Here is a 21701-nt window from a genome sequence, read left to right as displayed (position 1 = left end):
TGGACCAACTTTGAATACTAATACAATCTATAATCAAATAATCAATCAATGAATCTAGTGTTAGATCTTCCCATTTAAAGTAAATTAACAGTTGAAGTCAATTTCGGCGCGCGACACGTAATTTCGTTAATATTTAAATGGAGGCATGAATATTAATTAATAATGAAATTCTTATACATGAATGGCTATAAAAAATGAGCAAACATGGTACATAGATAGATATATAAATTACGTGATGTGGTGGTGGAGATAAACTTCATGTCTACAATAGTGGATCATCTCCGCCCGCCAAAATCAGTTGACTAGTTTGCGGTAAAAGAAGGTTCACTTGTCCATTGTCATTGTCATTGTCATTGTGAATGTGCCATCTCAGAAACAACTCTTCTTACTGCTTCCTGGAAAGCTGATTCGTCCCATTCGTTTCCCTGCACTCAGCAATTTCATAACTTTAATTTACCTATATCAACATCTGCAATCTATTTTTATACAAGAATTAGAAAAACTACATTCATTGTTTTGTATATTTAATTAGCCTTCGTTTTGCCTTGTTTAATAATTAACGATACAGAAGATTTTCATTTTTCTATTCCATTCATGCATCCTAGATCCTAGACGGAGTTTTATCTACAGATAAATACAAGAATTTAGGGGGATTTTTTAATCCTTATCAACTTCATCTTGTTTCTTGCCACCAAACATGCATGAACTAAGAATCTGTACGGACAATCCGAAAGTCTCCCTTTTTTTGGTTTGAATTAAAAATATTTTTTGTATATATACTCTACATTAAAAAATACTGTTTAAAAAGTTTTTTTTGTAGAGAAGAAAAAGATTTAGGAGTTGTTTTTAAAGAACTAATTAATATATATATATATATATATCCTTTATAGTGTTTTTTCTACAAAGCTTTCTTATTGAAGGTATTTTCAGCATTGGCCGATTAATTCACCCCAAAAAGATGTTGATTTTTGTGTTTTCTCTATAAAGGTGCTAGACAAATCCTAGTATGATTTGTTTCTTTAATAAAAATGAAAGTTTAACATCGTTGTGATAAAGAATATGCATTACATATTTCATAATACATACCTGAATTCTCAATCTGAAGATTACATGATTAGAAGAACTTGATTCCGCTGTCCTGGTACTGGCTTCCATGGACACCAAGCTCACATCGTTAACTCGTTTCAATAATTCCAGTATGCGGATTATTAAATCCACCATAGAACATTCTGCTGTTACACTCACTCTCAAGTCGACAATTCTCTCTTCCGAGGTTGATTCAGGTACAGGAATAACAAGTATCTGAGGTCTTTGATTCGGAGAACCTCTTGCTTCTTCAGCACCCACTTCTTTGGCTACGGCAGCAGGAGCCGGAGCCGGAAAAATTTGGGCCTCCAATTTCTGGTTTCTTTCACGAAGTTCTGCCACTTTATCTTTCAATGTGCTCAAATACTCTCTTGTTTTAATAAGCAATGATGCTTTGTCTTTCTACAAAGTCCATTATTTATACATTACACTTAATAATATAAACATATATCTCTTGAAAATGCGTTAATTAAGCTATAGTTAAGTTAAAAGCATATCCTGGATGAAGATTAAGCTACTTAAAGAAAATATTTCATACCTTTGTTCCAGGTGGAAGTAGTGATCTGAGCGCCTGGAAGCTTTCATTGAGCTTCTCGCGCCTTTTTCGCTCTGATATCATATGGTGCAATTGAGTGTTGGTGGGGCGGTTTTGTAACGCATGTTCACGTCTCGCATTATTAAGCCTCCTATAATATGAAATCGCTCGTTTCAGCATACTTTGCGTCCGCTTTGCCATTTGAGATGCTGGAGCTAAAGCTGAATTATACTTCTTGAACGCGCTCGGTTGCGGGTTTACTCGGTAATTGAGAGGTAGATTTGGCCGCTGGGGTTGATTTTGATGTTGATGTTGCTGAGATGATGATGAAGAAGAAGTAGGGGAAGTTAAAACAGCAAAAATGGCTCTTGTCATTGCAGCATGCTCACTCTCGGGCGTTGGTAATTGAATGTTTCGCATTTGAGCAAATGCTTGCATGACTTGGTGGTGTGGACTAATTGTGGTTGGTAATATTGGATGCAATGAAGGAACCTCGTTGAGGGTATCTGGTATTTGGGATGTGGTTGGAATGTTGAATATAAGAGAGGAGTATTCTGGGCTATCCATGGATACAGATCTTAATGAGGATGAAGATGATGAAGGTCGATTGGGATCAGGCACTTGTCCTCGAATCTCTTGTGCTGCCGATTGTCGAGGGACTAAGTCCTTCGGGAACCAATTGCTCATCTCCGTTTCCATGTTAATCTGATTTTAGAAATGAGATTAAACCAAATTCAGCTTTAAGAATTTATTAATTAAGAATATCATGTTTCCCGAAATTAAAGAATGAAATGGCAATTAAAATGGATTCTTACTTGTGTCATACTGGACAAGCCTAGCTCAATTTCTCCGCTCTTGCACGCCATGAATACTGCAGTCTGGAAATATTGAATGAAAAAAGAAAATTGTTATCTTTTTGCTTTGTATTCATTATATGTAAAGCGATCAGAATACGTGCAAGAATATTTCTTTATAAATAAAGTTGTCAAACCTTAATCCTTGCTTCCTGTGAAATAGAAACAATGACAATAAATTAGCCATAACAAATGTATTCTACAAAATTTAGCAGAAATGTAGTTAACGTTCAACTCTTGCGCTAGTATATTAAATCATTACCCGATAAAATAGGCGCTGTGCATCATTGGATGCCAATCTCTGAAGGTCGGATTCATTCAGCTCAATGTAATGCTGACTGTTCTTGAAAGCCAGACCTGGAACACGGCTGCTACAGTGAAACAAGAAGGCACCCCTTTACAATACAGTTTATGTTATAATTAATATCGATCTATAGAAAAATTATATGTATCTAACATAATTTAATAAATTTCTATATATATGCTTACTCAGATTCAACAACGCCGATAACTGATTTACGGTACTCATCGAAAAGCCTCCGAGATATCGTTCCGGACGACGGACTAGGTTGGCTGTTGTCTTCCTGGTAACATCCATCCCAGAAGATCAAACAGCTGGTGATTAAGAATCGAAAGACGGTCAGCTGAATCGATATATTGTCATAAAAAATGGAAAAAAAGTAAGAGGGAGAGTTGATATATACTTGGGTAATTCATAATATGACCATAAGCAAATATAAGTGCAGCCAAAGGACTGCATTACTGATCGGAGAAAGTTTGCGCGTGCTACATCGTCAAGAAGGAAATCAGTGTCCATGGATCACGTGCAGTTAGCAGTTGGCTAACTAGTTAACTAACCTAACCATCTGCACCACTGCTAGATCCTTTTCCTTCTGGATCATCATCTCTTTAGCAGGCTAACTAATTTAAATAATCTTTTAGCTGATGAAGAAGACATGATTATGATGATGATGATCAGACCCCGAGAAAGTCTAGAAAAGTCTTGTTGAAATTGTGAGAGATAGATGCGCCGAAAATTAAATATATAGCATAGTAGGAGAATGGAGGAGAACGCCAGTACTTAATTTAATTTTATGATATAAAAGAATAATCTGAAGGTTGCCAGAAGAGAGGAAGAAGAACCCACTTGGGAGTTTGAGGGAATTATTTGTAAATGGGAGCTTGAAAAGTAGTAAGAGAGAGAGATTAAAGAAAAACTTGAAAAGTATACGGAGCGGCCAGCCACTGGCACAGGGAGATGGTAGAAAGAAGAAGAAAAGTAATGGGTCAAAGTCCTCGCTCGCCACAGTTTGAAAAGAGTCAAGGGAGGAAGGCAGACTGTCTCTTTCCTCTTTCTATATTATTTCTTTATTAAAATGGTTTGTTTGCTCCTCTCCAATGCCCCGGTCTCCCTCAATGTATATATATATATATTATGTTATTTATGTAAATTTCATAAATAAATTACATGCTATATTTTAGATTAGCATATTGATAAGTTTTATTAAATTATATTTGTATTTATCTTTAGTAATTGACTTGTATCATCATAAATATTTGTTTTGAAAATAAAAGAAAGGTCAATCAATTATTAAAGAAAAAGTCGATATTTTTTTTTTTTAAAAGAAAATCTTAAATTCTCTCGAAATAACTCTATTTTATCTCTTATTTTAATTTATGATTTTATCAATCACATAACACTATACAAAAAATTATTAAAGTAAGTTGTATCATGTGTTTGTTTATATAAAATTTAGAGATTGGTCTTTTATACAATCTAATGCCCATCCCCTAATTTAACAAGCAAAATTGTAATACTTCAAATTGCAGAACAACTCAACCCTATTGGTCCTACATAAACTGCCACATTCGGCACTACTCTTGTGTGCAAACTGCAAAATCTTTGTTTAGGTTAGTAAAAATTAAGACAAATCAGCTTTAAAGAGTCTACCACTAGGAATTTCAATAAGATTTGATGGAATTAAATCAAGATGGTGGCTATTTAGTTTGAATATAGTTTCTATCGGGATCCTGGAATTATCCACATAGTAAGAATTCTAACTGCTAACCCTATTAGCAACCTATGAGGAACTCGAACTCAGAACCTTTTTAATAATATACCTAAGAATCCCCATCGAACCGCTCAACCACGTAGAGATAGTTGAACTATAAATTCTATACATTATAAGTAACGTTTTGCTTCTATAATAACGCCACAAGGTTAAGGTAATAATTTTAGTTATATAATTGTGAAACAAAATTGATTATTGCACGGCTATAAAATTAATAAATTGACTTGTGTATTATTTTTAATTGGTTATGATAGAAAAACTAAAATCGATTTGCGGGCTGGCCTTGCTGCATGTCATCTATACTTAGGCCAATATGAACTTTAATATTATGATGAGGGATCCGACTAGGAAAAAAAAAAGACTATAAACAGGGATCACATCAACTTCGCTATAGGATTTTGAACATAAAGAATTGAGAGAGTAAAATTTAACCAGATTAATATATATCAACTATATATACAACAAAAACTCTTAGATCTATATAATTAATTTTGTTTCAAATGCTAAGCTTCAATAATAGGAGTATGAATAATAATGTGAATGACATTTTAATGAGTTATTTATGAAAACCCTAGTATGTTTTGCCTATTAGTTGACCCCCTTCTCGTATCGGAAATGAGATCCTAACCTTCATTCCATTAATCTTAATTAATATTAAAGTATAATTGATATTTTCAAGTTTTAAGAAGGATATTTTAGACTTTTCAACGTTCTAAGAAAACCTTAAGGGTGCGTTTGGATCAGGGGCATAGCCACAAAAAAATTTAAAAGTCAATAAAATACCCCCAGCCACCCAAGATCACTACTGGCGGTTACTTACCACTGTCGGGCACCGTAATGGTGCAAGATTGGCGGGATCTGACCGATTGTGTCCTCGGTTAGGCCGTTTTAGGCTATGGATCATAGATTTATGGTCGGAAACGACTAGATCTGGCTGTTTCACGGCCACATCTTTGGCAGTGAAATGACCATAGAAGTGGCTTTGCCGGCAACCATTAATGGCCAGTCGTGCGCCATTTCGTTGACTGTTGATGGTGGGCAGCGGCGGTAGTTGGCTGCTGATAGTGGCTTGGGGTGGGTGGGAGTGAATTTGCTATAAATTAAAGTTTTATATGACTGAGGTGTTTTAGCAAAATTTCAAATATAAGGGGTTAAAAAATGATTCAAATTTTTTTAATAATAAATAATATTATATTAATATTTAAAAAGGAGGATAATTTAGAAATCTATATAACATACTCACCTATTTATCCTCCCAACTAAACATATTATTCACCAATTTATTCGAACCAACTAAAGACATTTTCTAAATATTCTCAGTAATTTTTAAAGTGATTTATCTTTTCATTAATATAATATCTATAATAAAATATTATATAATCTAAATACCTTTTTAAGTTTTTTATTCTCTCCCTTATTTTGGTGTTTAGAGTTAGAAGGGTAAAGAAGTTTTAGGATATCTATGTTAAGGGTTTTGAATTAAACAAGGGTTACGGTCCCATTTTCGATACCAATAAAGGGTCAACCAATAGCAAAACATATAGGTGGTTTCCTATAAATATCCTAATTATGATTGTATAGCTAGCGTTGGATTATATCGTTTTCATTTTATATTTTTTTTCCACACAAGTAAATGTGACTGCTATGAGTCTTTGATTGAGATTTGAGGGACCAGGACGTAGGCTATGACGCAACTTTTTTTTTTTCTCTTAGCTTTTTTTATCTCGTGATTTCGGTCTGATGCTTTTGTCCCCACAACCATTGGGTGTGTTTTCATCTTCTGATTAATAACTTGTTTCATCCCCTCTAAAACGCTATAGAGATGTATATAAAACATAATTAATCCATTACTCTTACAGTGGAACGACACTGCTCTTGATTCAATCAGCAGATATGACTATATGAGGGTGGCTATCGTTGACTTACTATCTAAATATATCACTTATAGAAATTTGGCCTACGATTCTTTTAACACGAAAATATTTGTAAATTTAACTTTTTTTTTTTTTTTTTTTTTAATGATAGAAGTGTTTAGACCAATTTACATGTATTTCAATTAATCTTTCAAGACTATAACTATTGATTAGATAAAAGCTTTAATAGCCACGCTTATTAACAATCGATGAGAAACTCAAAATCAAGACCTCTTGAGTAATACATATAAAAATTCATATTAAACCACTTGATCACAGGGAGGTTGATTTCTTTTATAGTTTTATTTGGTTGATGACCTAAATTAACCCTCAAAATTTGAAGTTTTAATGAAACTAGCCATTATACGTTGATGATCTAAGAGATCAAATTCAGAATGGGATCTTCTCAACACCAAAAGAGGCCCTTTTTCTCTGATAAATGTCTCAATATTCATCTCTTAATTAATTGTTTGTTGAGTTTCTGAAAAGTCAAATAAGTGATCCTGATTAGCCGTTGTTCACTTCAATAATTTTTGCATTTATTTCGTATACAACCATCAGAAAAACACTCATTTCACATAAGCATAAAATATAAAAATAATAAAGTAATTATATTTAAAAATCATAATGGTTGCATAAAGGTTTTAAGAAAAATAGAAAAATGTTTCCATGTTATTTGACATTTTCAGATGAACAAGTCATTCTGTCACCTACTCTGAATTAACCAGTGTTGAATTGAGGGGAGGGTTATAGGCTCTTCCAACTAGCAATTAGAGATAGTTGAATGTCCATTGTATTTCCTTAACTCTTAATAATTGACAAAATGGACAAATTATGGCTCTTTTGACTATATAAATCATCTCGACTCATATAATAAGTAAATAGAGCAAAGGATTTTTTTTCACCCACACAATGGTTTAATGGTTATTTTCCCTCTACACACTTTTAAAATACCATTTTTTACCTAAATTTATATTTTGTTTATAATTTCGGTATCGTTGTGACCCCACATCACTACTATTCTCTTTCTCGATCATCACTCACCAAAATCCCTTAAATCCTACTCTTGCCGACCTTGCCAATTGTCGACAATCGAGCAATTAGAGTTTATGCAGCCACTCCTCTCAAGCCAAATTCTGATCAATTCTAATGACCAAAATCCAACCTTCTACCACCAAAAGACTCATCGACCTCCCTTCTTCAAAAGCTCCAATAGTCTAGGTCGAGTTTGCTCTTTGTTTGTTGTCGAAATATAAATTTGGGTAATAAAATAATATTTTAAAAGTTTGTGAGTGAAAAAGTGTCATTAAACAATTATTTGGGTGCAAAAAAGTCATTAACTCTTAAGTAAATATTAAGAAAAGGAGAAAAAGAAAAAAATCAATATCATTATAGACTTATGTATAACTTTTGGACTTCTCATCCTTTTATAAGAAAAAGCAGCCACATTAATGGCTTTACCTTTGAAAAATTAAACGAGGCTGGTAATTTTCTATCATATCCCATCCAATTTACTATATTTAATAATATGTGCTTCAACTAATTCGTTACTTTGTTATATATCTATATTCTATAACCATCCATCATTGTTACTGCCTTCGTACGATTCATTACAAAAAAAAAAAAAAAAAAAAAAAAAAATTATATTAGCCAGATAGCGAACAAAATATTAAAAAAAGAAAAAATCACGTCCGGCTCAAGCCCTAGTAGATTTAAGGTACAATAGCCGTTCAAGATACATGACTTAGACTTGATCCAAAATTATGAGAGAATATGTCAGAAAATCTTTCTAAAAGCTTCCGGAATGTTTCTTCACAAAAAATGTGGTATTCAATTGCGTGTATAATTAATCATAATCCTCCTGTCCTATGTATAGTTTTGAAACGTCAAATCTTGTTATAAACTCCTTTATAAAGTAGTTAGTCTTATGTTATTTTCATATTCCAAAGTATGGTATTTAATTGAGAGCTGTTTTAAGAGTTTGTAGGGTCTTTAGGCTTACCTTCTAGGGTCGTGATACTCGGTCTCCACCATGCAAATGTGAGAACATGAAGCAGTCTTAGAGATTCATGACATGCTCATCAAGTTGCTGAGTTGGGAAGCCAACGACAAATTTGATGAGGTTCGTTAAGGTATAAACCAGTTGAATTGACCGATGACCACGAGCTGCATAATTATATAGAATCTTCTCTCATTTTGCGCCTTTCATAAGAGAAGCAGAGCCACCAATTTGCAATTTGTCCTTTCCACATGAGGGAGTCAGTGTCAAATGTTGTTCGTAATGAGACAGTTACTGGGTTCGTTTGTTTATATAAATGTAGCATTCACATTATATAGTCGTCGTCCCATTGTTTTTTAAAGGCTCGTGCAGTTTAATCATTCAACTAATTTAAACATATATGGTGGAGAAGAGTTAGGTTTCTATTCCCTGGATAGAAAAATATGAGTTTGAGCTACTATTCTAACTAGATTTAATGGTTTCAAAGAGGAGTCTCTTCTGGAGGCTGAAACCTAATAGGCCAATAGCTAGAAACAAACCAAATATTATAGGTGCGTTTGGTTCAATATTTCTACCCATATTCCCAATCCTATTCCCCAAATATTGTTTGACACATTATTTGAGAAATATTAGTGAATTTTTTTAATTACTTTTAGACCCCTTAAGTTTATTAATTTCATAGATACCCAAAAAAAAGTTTAAAAATTAGCAAAAACACCCCCACTCACCCATACTTGTCAGATTCCGGCAATCACCGTCGGTGGTAGCCGGAATTTGTCACAACAACTTACACTACGACTGAAAATGGTCGATTATTCACCGATCTGGCCGTCAGCGACTGCCAAATCTTGGCCGTCGTTGACCGACAACGACGGCCATATCTTTGGCCGTTGGACAACGACGGCCATATCTTTGGCCATCGCTGATGACCAAAGATGGACCTTTGCGGCAGTAGACGGCCACATCTGGCCGTAGATTTGGCCGGAAAAGGCCATATCGACGCGTTATGACATAGATCCGACCGGTTTGTGTCGTAACGTAATTTTTTGGCCAGATTCCGACGGTGGTGGTCAGAATCTGGCACTGCAGGTGGTGGGGATGTTTTTGTCATTTTACACAATTTTATATATTGGGGTGTTTAATTAAATTAGCAAACCTAGGGGGGTTTTTTAGAAATTTTTAAATTTTACCTCGTAATACTCCCCTATTCAACTACCCAATATTATTCCTAAAATCCTATCTAAAATAATAAACCAAACACACCCAAAAATTTAGAATCTACAATATAATAGACCTTTTTGGATTTCTTTTTCAAGTAAATTAAGGACATTGATCTCATTAGGTTTTAAAAATTATCCATATATTAAAATATCAATAGCTTAAAATATTTGAAACACAATCTCGCTTCTGTGGTCATCCTAAAACGCGAATTAAAATTTCTTCTTTGTTAACTTCTATTTATGGGCTTTCATTTTATTTTATTTTTTCTTCTCTCTTTTTGTAAGTTATTTTAATTTGTTTCTATAGTTTAATAGATTGAGTAGTCGTATTTAGAAATTATACTGTTCTCTAATTCAATTAGAAATATAGCTTCTTAACCAACAATGAGTTGACCGAGTAGTAAAGGCTTGGAGCCAAAGGATTTGCTCTCCCTGTGGTTTTAGGTTCGAATCACAAAAACAGTTACTAATATTGTTGGCTACGGACTCTAGGGCTTGCCTTGTTTCGAATGCTTTATTCCGGCTCGAGAGAGTTGGAATTAGTCAAGATACACGTAAGCTGGCCGAACACTCTTGATAACCAAAAAAAAAAAAAAAAAAAAAAAAAAAATTCTTCTTTTAAAGCAAATTCTGTAAAAAATGGACTTATCTCACTCACTTGTTTTCAATGCAAAGCGATCCAAAACTGGAAATATTGATATAGTCATACAATCTTGTATTCTTTTCCGCATTTAAATTATAGTATTTGCATGACACATCATGGAATTTGACAAGCTTTTAAGAACTTGACTCTAAACAAATGGAGATTAAGTTTGTTTTTAGACTTCTTAAAGTTATGTATAAATTCCACTTTTCATCTTTTACATGTGCATAATTTTTGTTATGAAGTACTTGGTGATTGACACTTTTGATATAATGTTTTCTTTCATGAAATTGACCCTGCCTCAATTCAATGTACTTCGGTTTTTCTCTGCCCATTCAGCACCCTAAAAGGCTAGGTCTACTTTCCCTGAAATGCTTAGTGGGCTAAAAAGAATTTGTCTGGTTTTACTTACATTGAAAGGCTTATCTGGGCTGAAAGCAGTTGTCCATATCATCTTCACATAAAAAAGGAAATTAATTTTTATTTGTATTTAATTGATCAATATCTCCCTTTTAAATGTTTTTTCTAAACGAAAATTATTAGATTTAGCATTTTAATTTACAAATATATTCATACTCATAAAACTAGAAATGACGTTATTATTTATAAATGTACTTGTTGATGCCAAATTTTGCACCAAATATAGGATTACTGTCTTGTCCTTCAGAATACAATGCCTTTACGCTTTTGTCTTTGGATTTGTTGACTCTTTGATCTATGACTTGACTGTTTACTGCAGCATCTGTCTATGTCCGTGCAAAGAACTACAAAGGCAGGGTTAATACAGGGTTGTAGGCCAATTCTAACGATGACCAGTTTCAAGACAGAGTGCTCAAGTACGAGATGATTGTGTGATCATTCCATGCTGTCTAACCCCTCTATATAGTGAAATAGAATAGCGTTAAGAGAATGACTTTGTCTGTTGCAATAGGATTTGGGTTGTAGAATAATTTGGAGTTTTAAGAGAATGCACGATTTTCTTCCCTTTTTGGATCATATCTATTTTTAGTTCTACTCACTTCCTAGTTTTTGCTTTCCCAAAGAATCTCTATTTAATTAGAATTCCATTTTCTATTTTGAAGGGATATCTTTTAGATTGCTTACTTAGTAGTAAGCAAACATATAAATTTAGGATTTTATTGTTTTGTCCCTAGAGAAATTAGGATACTACAATACTAATACTCATCAATTATAATGTCAAATTTAGTAATCTTTTTATCGAGGTTAAACTTTAAAAATAAAAAGCAAAAAAAAAAAAAAACTTTTAAAAGTGAGGATACGGATAAATTAAATTGGAACTAAAAATCCCTTTTTTATCATACATTGAAATCTTGAAATCGATTTGATAATTACCGAGTGTTGTGCTTGCCTACGGCCAGGCAACTATGTTGCTAATTATTCCCTTTTTGGCATTGGTTATCGCTTTTAGAACTGTGAGTCACCATGCCACAACTGCTACTATTATTGTCAACCTATTAGCATTACTACTAAGACCATGGTTTTAAAACTCGGCCGGTTGAACCAGTTCAACCAGGAACTGGTGGCTAGATCAGGTCGGTTCATATAAAAAATCGGAATCAGTAATTGACCCGCTTCTACTAGCAGTTCGACTAGTTTTTTTGCGATGAACCACCAGTTCAACCGGTATAAAACGGGTCTGCTACAGTGAAATATAAAAAAATAATTTAAAATTTAAAATAATAAAATTAAAACTTAAAAACTTAAAACCATTTTATGAGTTTTCTCCCTTCCCTTTTATTCGACAATTCCCAGCACCAGTAGAGAAGAAAAATAAAAAAAACCCATTACCAAACAACGAAATCAGCTTCAGCTTGCACTCTCTCTCTGATAGTGATACTGGTTTACTCTTTTTGGTTTCGCTTTGGTTGTAGTGTTGTTGCCTTTTCGATCTGGCTACTCTGACTGGTTTCATTTGGCCGTGATTCCAAACTTGGAGTTTTATTTCTCTTTTCTCCATTTTTTTCTAGTTTATTTTTGTGTTCCAGATTTGGGTCATCGTAGTTGCGGCCCTTGCAGAAATTGTGAGTTAAATTGAAAAGATGTCTGGCAAAAACATCCCTTGTTTGTTTTATAATATTCTTAAAGAGGGATGAATTTTCACTCTGCTTTGTCAAGAGAGAGTTTATGGATGATTCAAATTCTTTGTCTTAAGCTTTCCTCCCTGGTTTCTCTCTTCTCTATACAACTTGGAATGTCGTAGGCTTGTAGTTTTAATTTCATTTCAGATTTGGATATATTTGTTACAGAGAATTTTTTATTATCACAGTTAAAAATTAAAATCTACATTTTGTTTTGTTTTTTGCTGACGTCACGGTCCAACCTATCAAACCCGTGACCCGTGGCTTGGCCGGGTTGCCCCCGGGTCTGGTGTTAAAACCTTGACTAAGACTGTTATGCAACACTACCAGACGTTCAGAAAACTGATAGTGGATTCTAAAATAAAATAAAATAAAATATATCAATCATTCTTGCTAGAAATATGTTCACACTCGAATTATTTTTTCACATTTAATGTTTCGGACTTTAGAACAAGATTATATCTCTTTTTTTAATCGAAATGTGAACGTAATCGTCTTCTCGTGGATTTTAAATTGGTTATGTGCAACTTGCAATTCGAATGCAAGAAACTTATGCTAATCAGAGTTACTTAGTGATCAGTACACATTCCAACCGTATAAATTTTTAATTTACAGTCACGTGTAAACAACAAACAAAGCAAAGCCACATTTCAATACATGATCAAACAAAAACCAAAATTGAGTATATCCAAGATTAATAATAATAATAATTAAAAAAAAAAAAACAATAATACTTAGAAATATGAGAAGTTATCTTAGATAGTACTTTGGTGTTACAGATAGTTAACTTAAAAACCATGAAGTTTGGAACTTGGAATTTAGAAAACCATAAACAGAATCTTCATATATGTGCAAAATTAGAAATAAATATAAAATTGTAGGAATTGCCAATGTGGCCCCCGACAACATGGTTGTTGTGCCAAAAATACATATTGATGTCGCACCACCTATCAGACTTCAACAAGCACTTAAGGCAAATGGTATTAGCTTTCAAAACCCAAACCCCCTTAAAAAGATATTATATAACACCTGTCCCACCTTTATCAAAATAAAGGATCAGGATAAATGAGAGCTCTCCATGTGTCAAGACAACTTGTAAAAGCATTTATTACGTTGAGCTCAAAGGTGTATAAATGGGCAACCCTCTTCATGAAAAGGAGGCTGGCTGGGCATATGAGAGCTAGGCATACGTTTGAGCCTTATTATTTTTTCTCTATAAACATTTGAGCTTTTACTCAATCTTTGTATGCCTTACAGGCAATATCAGAAAAATAGTCAGAGAATAATAAAATAACAGTGGATGTAGGATTCACTTTAAGCATCCGAACCACTATAAAAATCCCTCTTGTTAATCTTTTATTTATGTTTCTACAAACATATATCATTTCAGCTTCATAATCAACTCTCATAATCATATCATGTGTAATTTCTAAGACCTACTTAGCACTTAGCACATGCGATGTCGTTGGTGTCAAAATTAAGCATCAATACTTTGGCGCTAGAAAGAGAGTATGATTCACACCAACTCTCAATATTTTATCAGATAAAGTCTGAATCTGGTGAAGTGGTAAACACAAGAGTTTTAGCCCTTCAAGTTAGCTTTCTGATGGTCTATGAATCATCCAAATATGAGGTATACAGCTCAAGTTATTGTCAAAATACTGAAGCATGTTCTAGATCAGAGCTCTCAGATCGTGTGACTAGATCTCTCAGATCGCACGCATTAGAGCTCTCAGATCGCGTGGCTAGATAACACGCAAGCTCCCAGATCAGGTGGCCAGGTCATTTAGATCGCGCGCTCAGATTACTCTGATCTTCCGATTCAGATCACGCGGCCAAATCGTTTAGATCATACACATTAGAGCTCCCAGATCAGGTGGCCAGATCACTTAGATTGCATGCATCGGAGCTCTCAGATTGCGTGGTCTGTCGCCCAGATCATGCGCATCAGAGAAAAAATAATAAAGCCCAAACGTATGCCTAGCTCTATGCTTTCTGATCGAACTCCTTGTATTCTTAGATCAAGCTCTGCGCTTTCTGATCAAATTCCTTGTGTTCTCAGATTAAGCTTCGTGCTATTTGATCAAACTGCACTTTCCGATCGAACTCCTTGTGTTCTCAGATCAAGCTTTGCGCTTTCTGATTGAACTCCTTGTGTTCTCAGATCAAGCTGCGTGCTTTCTGATCGAACTCCTTGTGTTCTCAGATCAAGCTTTACGCTTTCTGATCGAACTTCTTGTGTTCTCAGATCAAGCTTTGTGCTTGTTGATCGAACTCCTTGTGTTATCAGATTAAGCTTCGTGCTTTCTGATCGAACTCCTTGTATTCTTGGATCAAACTTTGAGCTTTCTGATCGAACTCCTTGTGTTCTTAGATCAAGCTTCGCGCTTTTTGATTGAACTCCTTGTGTTCTCAGATTAAGCTTTGCGCTTTCTGATCGAACTCCTTGTGTTCTCAGATCAAGCTTTGTGCTTTCTGATCGAACTTTTTATGTTTTCTAATTGAATTCCTTAAACTCTTAGATCGCAAAGAGCTCTTAAGCTCTCAAATCGCAAAGAGCTCTTAAGTTCTCAAATCGAGCTCCTTATGATATCATATCGAGCTCTTTATGCTTTCTGATCGAGCTCCTTATGTTTTTTGATTGAGCTCATAAGCTTGTTCATTTGCTTGAGATTGCGTGCATAAATCAAGTTCTTTAAGCTTTCAAATTGCGCACTCTAGATTAAGCTGTTCAGATTGCATACCTCAAGCTCTCAGACCGAGCCCCTATCAGATCACGATTAGCTCCTAGCTCTCAAATCGTGCATGATCAGCTCTCAGCTCTAAGATTACGAATAGCCTCAGATTGTGTTCTCAACTCTCAGATTGCGACCAATTACCAGTGTTAGAAAAAACGCGTAAAAAACTCAAAATAGCCTTGAAAAATGTCGAAACGGTAGATTTTGGCCTCGAAAATACTGTCAAATGGGTTTCCTAGTTTCTACAACGTAGATCATGGAATGAGCTTTCCATGGATATCTTACGGGCTCCAAAACTCCTCCTGGATCAAAAGTTATGCGTATTTTAAATTGGCATGTTCGTTTAGGACCTTTGAACCATGCGTTTTGGCTTTTGACGCTTAGCTCTTTCCAGGAATTCATCTGCTAGACATTTTATGTCAGTTATCAGATTGTGATCAGCTTTGGAACGCTCTAAGCTCTCAGATCGCAGTTCTAGCACTCAGCACTTGATCACGCCAGGCATAGTTCGAGCTCTTCGGGGTGCCAAAAATACACACCGATGTCAGCAATATCAATCAGAGCTCAACAAGCACTTAAAGACAAAGGGTATTAGTTGTCAAAACCCAAACCGCCTCAAAGAGATAAAAAATAAAGGATCAGGATGAATGAGAGCTCTCTATGTGTCAAGGCAACTTGTAAAAACACTCATTACGTTGAGCTCAAAGGTATATAAATGGGCAGCTCTCTTCATGAAAATGAGGCTGGTTAGGCATATGAGAGCTAGGCATACGTTTGAGCTTTATTACTTTTTCTCTGTAAACATTTGAGCTTTTACTTTATCTTTGTATGCCTTACAGGCAATATCAGAAAAATAGTCAGAGAATAATAAAATAACAGTGGATATAAGATTCGTTTTAAGTATCTGAACCACTATAAAAATCCCTCTTGTCAATCTTTTATTTATGTTTCTTCAAAAATATATCATCTCAGCTCCATAATCAACTCTCATAATCATATCACGTGTAATTTCTAAGACCTGCTTAGTACTTTGCACGTGCGACGTCGTTGGTATCAAAATCAAGCATCAACAATGGTGGAGATCCAACTGAAGCTGGAACAGAGAACCACTGCAGGATTGATCGGGATCACCAAGAGGCTTTATGTTACAACTCTCAACATCGTCTTTTGTCTTCTGCCTCTTCCTTCTCTCTCCATCACATCTTTTTTTCTCTACTAGTAATTTGAGCTCGTTAACTATTCTAAGAAGCTCTTTGGTGTAATCAGTAGCATCTCCCGCAATTGAGGCTCTATCTAACTTTGTTATATATATGTAAAATTGTTATATTAGTAGCTGGTATGATATATTATAAACATTACCATGAAATTAAAGAGAAACAAAATGTGTACCTTGGTAGGGTTAGGAACCAAATTCCTCAGGACCGTGTACTTATTATTCAAGTGTTCTCTCCTTTGTTGCTCCGTAGCAAAAGGTTCTGTTTGCCACAACTCGATGGAACCCAGAATCTGAACCCTCTGCCGTGGAGTTATTGGGATCAAAGCACCTTGGTTCCTCATAGATTTTAGAATGTTTAATCTCTGCAGCAGTCAACATGAGAAAAACAATACATGTAAGTAGAATAATTTCACAAAAAGAAAAAAAAAAAAAAAGTAGCTACAAGTTATGGAATAAAACTTTAACCTTAGAAAATCGCAATAACTAGTACTGAAAGCACAAAATTATAAGAGACCCTCCAATCAAATTGAAATGTTGCAGGAGCTAGTCTTAAAAGGAAAGACTGAATGTCTTTTCTCTCACTATTATAGAGAGGAGTGCTTTGAATAGTGCAGACATATAAATAGAGTCACTTGATACAAGCCGCGTGATTTGCAGTTTTGGCTCTTCTTTCTCTTGCTTATTATTGACTAATGGTATTCTCCGTCTTCATCTTTTAGGACACCTTTCTTCCTCACTTATAACTCTTATTTTTTCGCATATTTTAAGAGAATGGCATACCTGTAATTTGAGTATTCACAACATTTGTGTTGGTTAATCTGCCAAAATGTGTCAGTTTAGGTCACCTTATTAGTGTGTGTGAACCTCACTATCTCATGACTCTCCATGCGAAACGCCCTCTCGAACCGTTTACCCTTCAATAACCACAAAGATGCCATTTGTTATCCAAGTTAATTAATTTTTTTTTTTTATTTTGTAACTACAAATCTAGCTCTATTACTTAACAATTCATGGAAAGTTTGTGCCACACTAGCTACTCTAAATAATATTTACTATATATTCAATTATGCTGACCCTTTTTTTTTTTTTTAACTTCAAGTTGAAATCATTAATTTGTTACTTTGACAAACTAGCCTCTTTAAAGAGTTTTACCCCCCACACACACACACACACACACACACACACACACACACACACACACACATATATATATATATTATTAATTTTTTTTATCAACGCAGGCTGCCCATATACGGATATCCTTTGGAACTTGGAAGCAATACTTCCTTTTTTAGTCTCATAACATATTTTAATATTAATATTAAAGTAGGCATGTGTTTAATATGAGAGAGTTTCTGTATACAAATTAAAAATTATTGTTCTCTTTCTCCTTGTGAGGTCTTTGAATTCTATAATTAGAATTTGCAATAAAATAAATAATAATAAATAGATGGTGTTGAAGAATAAGTTGGCAGGGTCAGCAAGATTAATGAGCTGACTAAATTAGCTAAATAAAATAGTTAAGTTATTTAAAGTAGTTAAGAGTTAGTTATATTTAGAAAAGTTTGTTTTAGTTTGTTAGTTAGTTACAGAACATCTGTATATATATAGTCATGTATTTCAAGATCACGAATTAGTGAAGTATGATTTCATTTTTCATAAACAACATCATTGCTGCACTTCTCTCAATTTCATCATGGTATCAGAGCAAGATTAGCTCCTGATTTTTTTTTTCTTTCTTCTTCTTCTCACGAATTGGCTCGTTTCTTTACTGAAGCTATTCCTCAGCTCTTTAATCTATCATTTTCGATTGCCAAAAACAATCCTGCAATCAAGAATCGAGAATCGAGAATTCATGGCATCTGCTATGAACAACAGAAGCAGTTCACCAGAATCGAATTCGTCTCCAGTAACAACAATTGACTTCAATCATCAATTGTATCTTCATCCATCAGATACTCCAGGTTCTACTCTAGTTTCATTTCAGCTTATAGGACTTGACAATTATGCTTTATGGAGTTGATCAATGAGAATTGCTTTATTAGCAAAAAAGAAGCTAGGGTTTATAGATGGCAGATGTACAAGGGATTCAGTTTCAAAGAATTTACAACCACAGTGGGATAGATGCAACGCTATTGTGCTATCCTGGATCATGAATTCTGTCACGAAAGATTTGCTTAGTGGAATTGTTTATGCTTCAGATTCTCACCTGGTTTGGCAGGATCTCAAGGAAAGGTTTGACAAAGTAAATGGCTCCAGGATATTCCACATAGAGAGATTGTTACTTTGACTCAAGGTAAATCTACAATTTCTGCTTATTTTACACGTTTGAAGCTTCTGTGGGATGAGTATTCTTCAATGATTCAATTACCTACATGTGAATGTGCAATGTCCAAGATTTATGTTGACCATATGCAAAGTCAGAAATTACTTCAATTCTTAATGGGGCTTAATGAGACTTACATCCAAGCTAGAGGACATATTCTTATGATGCAACCTTTGCCTTCAGTTGATCAAGCATATTCTATGTTGATTACCGAAGAAAGTCAGAGAGGAATTACAGCATCTTCCTATAATGACTCACCACTCGAATCCACTGTGCTATACTTTACATCTCAATCACAAACTAAGCAGAAAAAAAATTGGAATGTGGTGTGTGAGCATTGTCATGTTAAAGGTCATCAGAAGTCCCCCTGCATACTTTAAGTTCACAAAGAAAAGGTCTCAAAACACCTAATCATCCTCAGCCGATCATGCTGCCTCATCTAAGCAATCTGAAATGTCATCTGCATCACTTGCAAATTCTTCTCCACCTGTATTTTCTAAGGAGCAATATGCAAAGATTTTGAAGCTTCTGCATAAGGAACCTTCACTCTCAACACCTATTGAAGCTAGTAGCAACATGGTAGGTACTCATTGTTACTTATCTTCATTGACTGAATGTAACATCTGGATCCTAGACACAAGAGCCAGCCATCATATGTCTCCTTGTCTTGACAAGCTAGTGGACTTAGTTACACCAAATCTACCTCCTTCTGTCAAATTGCCAAATTGACACACTTCAATGGTCACTCACATAGGTTCCCGCCACTTGAATCAACATCAGAAGATTAGCAAAGTGCTTTATGTCCCAGTGTTTAAATTTAATCTAATATCCATTGCTAAGCTAACTAAAGACCTAAGCTGGTTTGTGAGCTTTTATCCTGATTTTTGTCCTCTTCAGGACCTCTACAATGGACAGGTAGTGGGGATTGGTAAGGAGGCTGAAGGACTTTACTACCTATTACCTTCTTCAGTTCCATCTTCACAAGATCAAGTCACTCAAATGTCTCGAGCTTACAATAACTGTTCTAATTCACATAGTTCTCTCAATAAGCATGTGAAATCTTTAAATTCCTTTTGTTATTTTGTTGATGTTGAACTGTGGCACAAAAGGCTTGGACATATTGCTCCTGCTAAGCTAAAATTTTTTCCTTCAATAAAAGTAAATTCACATTTGCCTTCTTGTTCTATTTGTCCACTTGCTAAACAAACTAGAATGTCTTTCCCTGTCAGCACATCTAAAGCTTCACATATATTTGATCTTGTTCACTTAGATGTTCGGGAGCCTTACCATCATCCTACATATGATGGCTATAAATTCTTTCTTACTTTGATAGATGATTACAACAGAAGCACTTGGATTTTCCTTATGAGGCAGAAATCAGAAGTTGTTATACACCTCAGACAATTTCTCCTTCTGGTGTAGAATCAGTTTTCTACTTCTGTCAAGACTTTTCGATCATATAATGGAACTAAGTTCTTCAACTTACAGTGCTCAGAATTACTTTATTCTTTTGGAATACTTCATCAAAGCTCTTGTATTGCCACTCCTCAGCAGAATGGAGTGGCAGAAAGAAAACACAGGCATCTTTTAGAGGTTGCCAGATCTCTAAAATTTCAGGCCTCTATTCCATTAAAATACTAGGGTGATTGTGTGCTTACAACCAGCTATTTGATTAACAAGATGCCTTCTCATTCATTTCAAGGAAGGATTCCTTTTGAGCTACTGTATGGTACTCCTCCAAATATTAATCATCCAAGAGTTTTTGGTTGTTTAGCTTATGAAACTAACCATACTTGCAAGGACAAATTTGCTGCCAAAGCTATTCCATCAGTGTTTATGGGATACTCATCTACTCAAAAGGGCTACAAGCTACTGTGTCTCTCTACTCATAAATTCTTTGTGAGCAGGGATGTAAAGTTTTTGGAAGATATATTTCCATTTCAGACTTTGCCTGCTAATCCTAACTCCATGCTTTTCTCTCTTGATGCGACCCCTCACCATGATGTTCCTAATATAGACTTTCTTCATTCAATTTCCACTCATGATATACCAGGAACACCTCCTTTTACTTCTTCTTCCTCCCCAAAGGATTCTTCTCAAACTTTCATAGCTACTGATGTTGCACCAGTGCCTCCTACTCCTCTTGCCCATGACACAATGCCTCTTCGAAGGTCTACAAGGCAAGTCAAGCCTCCTATATGGCTAACTGACTTTGTTTCTCAACCTACTGCTCAGTATGCTATTCAAGATTACATTGCCTACTCACATTTGAATCCTATCTATCAATGTTTTTTGTCTTCTTTTTCCAAAATTCATGAACCTAGTAGCTATGAAGAGGCCTTTCAGAATTCTCATTGGATAGAAGCCATGAAAACAGAAATTTCAGCCTTAGAAGCCAATAACACTTGGCAGCTTGTCTCTCTTCCATCTGGCAAGCAAGCCATTGGCTGCAAGTGGGTATATAAGGTGAAATATAATTCAGATGGCAGCCTAGAAAGACACAAAGCACGATTAGTGACCAAAGGTTACAATCAGAAACCTGGAATTGATTTTCAAGAGACATTCTCCCCTGTTGCTAAGATGGTCACAATGAGATCAATCTTGGCCCTTAGATGGATGTCTACAATGCTTTTCTACAAGGGGATTTATATGAAGAAGTCTACATGGAGTTGCCTAAGAGATTTCGCACTCCGGGGGAGCATAGGGTATGTAGACTGCTCAAGTCTTTGTATGGTTTAAAACAGGCTAGTAGGCAGTGGAATCTCAAGTTAACAGAAGCCGTAATAAAGCATGGATACTAGGAAAGCAAGCATGACTATTCAATGTTCACTAAGAGAGAAAATGAGAAGATTGTGGTATTGTTAGTATATGTGGATGATCTTCTAATAACTGGCAATTGCCAAGAGATGTTGCAACATCTTAAAAAGGTTTTAAATGACAGCTTCAAGATCAAAGACCTCGGGGAGTTGAGATATTTTCTTGGAATATAAGTGGCCAGGT

At 35.0% G+C, this 21701-nt stretch overlaps 2 protein-coding genes across 2 annotated transcripts; one reads left to right on the top strand and one right to left on the bottom strand.

Annotated features, from left to right (window-relative positions):
* Positions 1-342: 342 nt before the first annotated feature.
* LOC116135230 (putative transcription factor bHLH041) lies at positions 343-17313 on the bottom strand. The gene is made up of 9 exons (XM_031420925.1): positions 17221-17313; positions 16549-16737; positions 2965-3059; positions 2738-2870; positions 2613-2627; positions 2437-2499; positions 1625-2326; positions 1087-1488; positions 343-425 (listed from the first exon to the last, which is right to left on the bottom strand). Exons 1-9 carry the CDS (start codon positions 17311-17313, stop codon positions 351-353), a joined length of 1767 nt encoding a protein of 588 aa, XP_031276785.1. The 3' UTR covers positions 343-350.
* Positions 17314-18230: 917 nt separating this feature from the next.
* Positions 18231-19081, top strand: LOC116135229. The gene is made up of 3 exons (XM_031420924.1): positions 18231-18339; positions 18421-18620; positions 18710-19081. Exons 1-3 carry the CDS (start codon positions 18231-18233, stop codon positions 19079-19081), a joined length of 681 nt encoding a protein of 226 aa, XP_031276784.1.
* The last annotated feature ends 2620 nt before the right edge of the window (positions 19082-21701 follow it).

The sequence above is a fragment of the Pistacia vera genome, unplaced genomic scaffold, assembly GCF_008641045.1.
Source record: "Pistacia vera cultivar Batoury unplaced genomic scaffold, PisVer_v2 Contig297, whole genome shotgun sequence".
Taxonomy (NCBI): Eukaryota; Viridiplantae; Streptophyta; class Magnoliopsida; order Sapindales; family Anacardiaceae; genus Pistacia; species Pistacia vera.
This window is presented reverse-complemented; position numbering and strand designations above follow the sequence as displayed.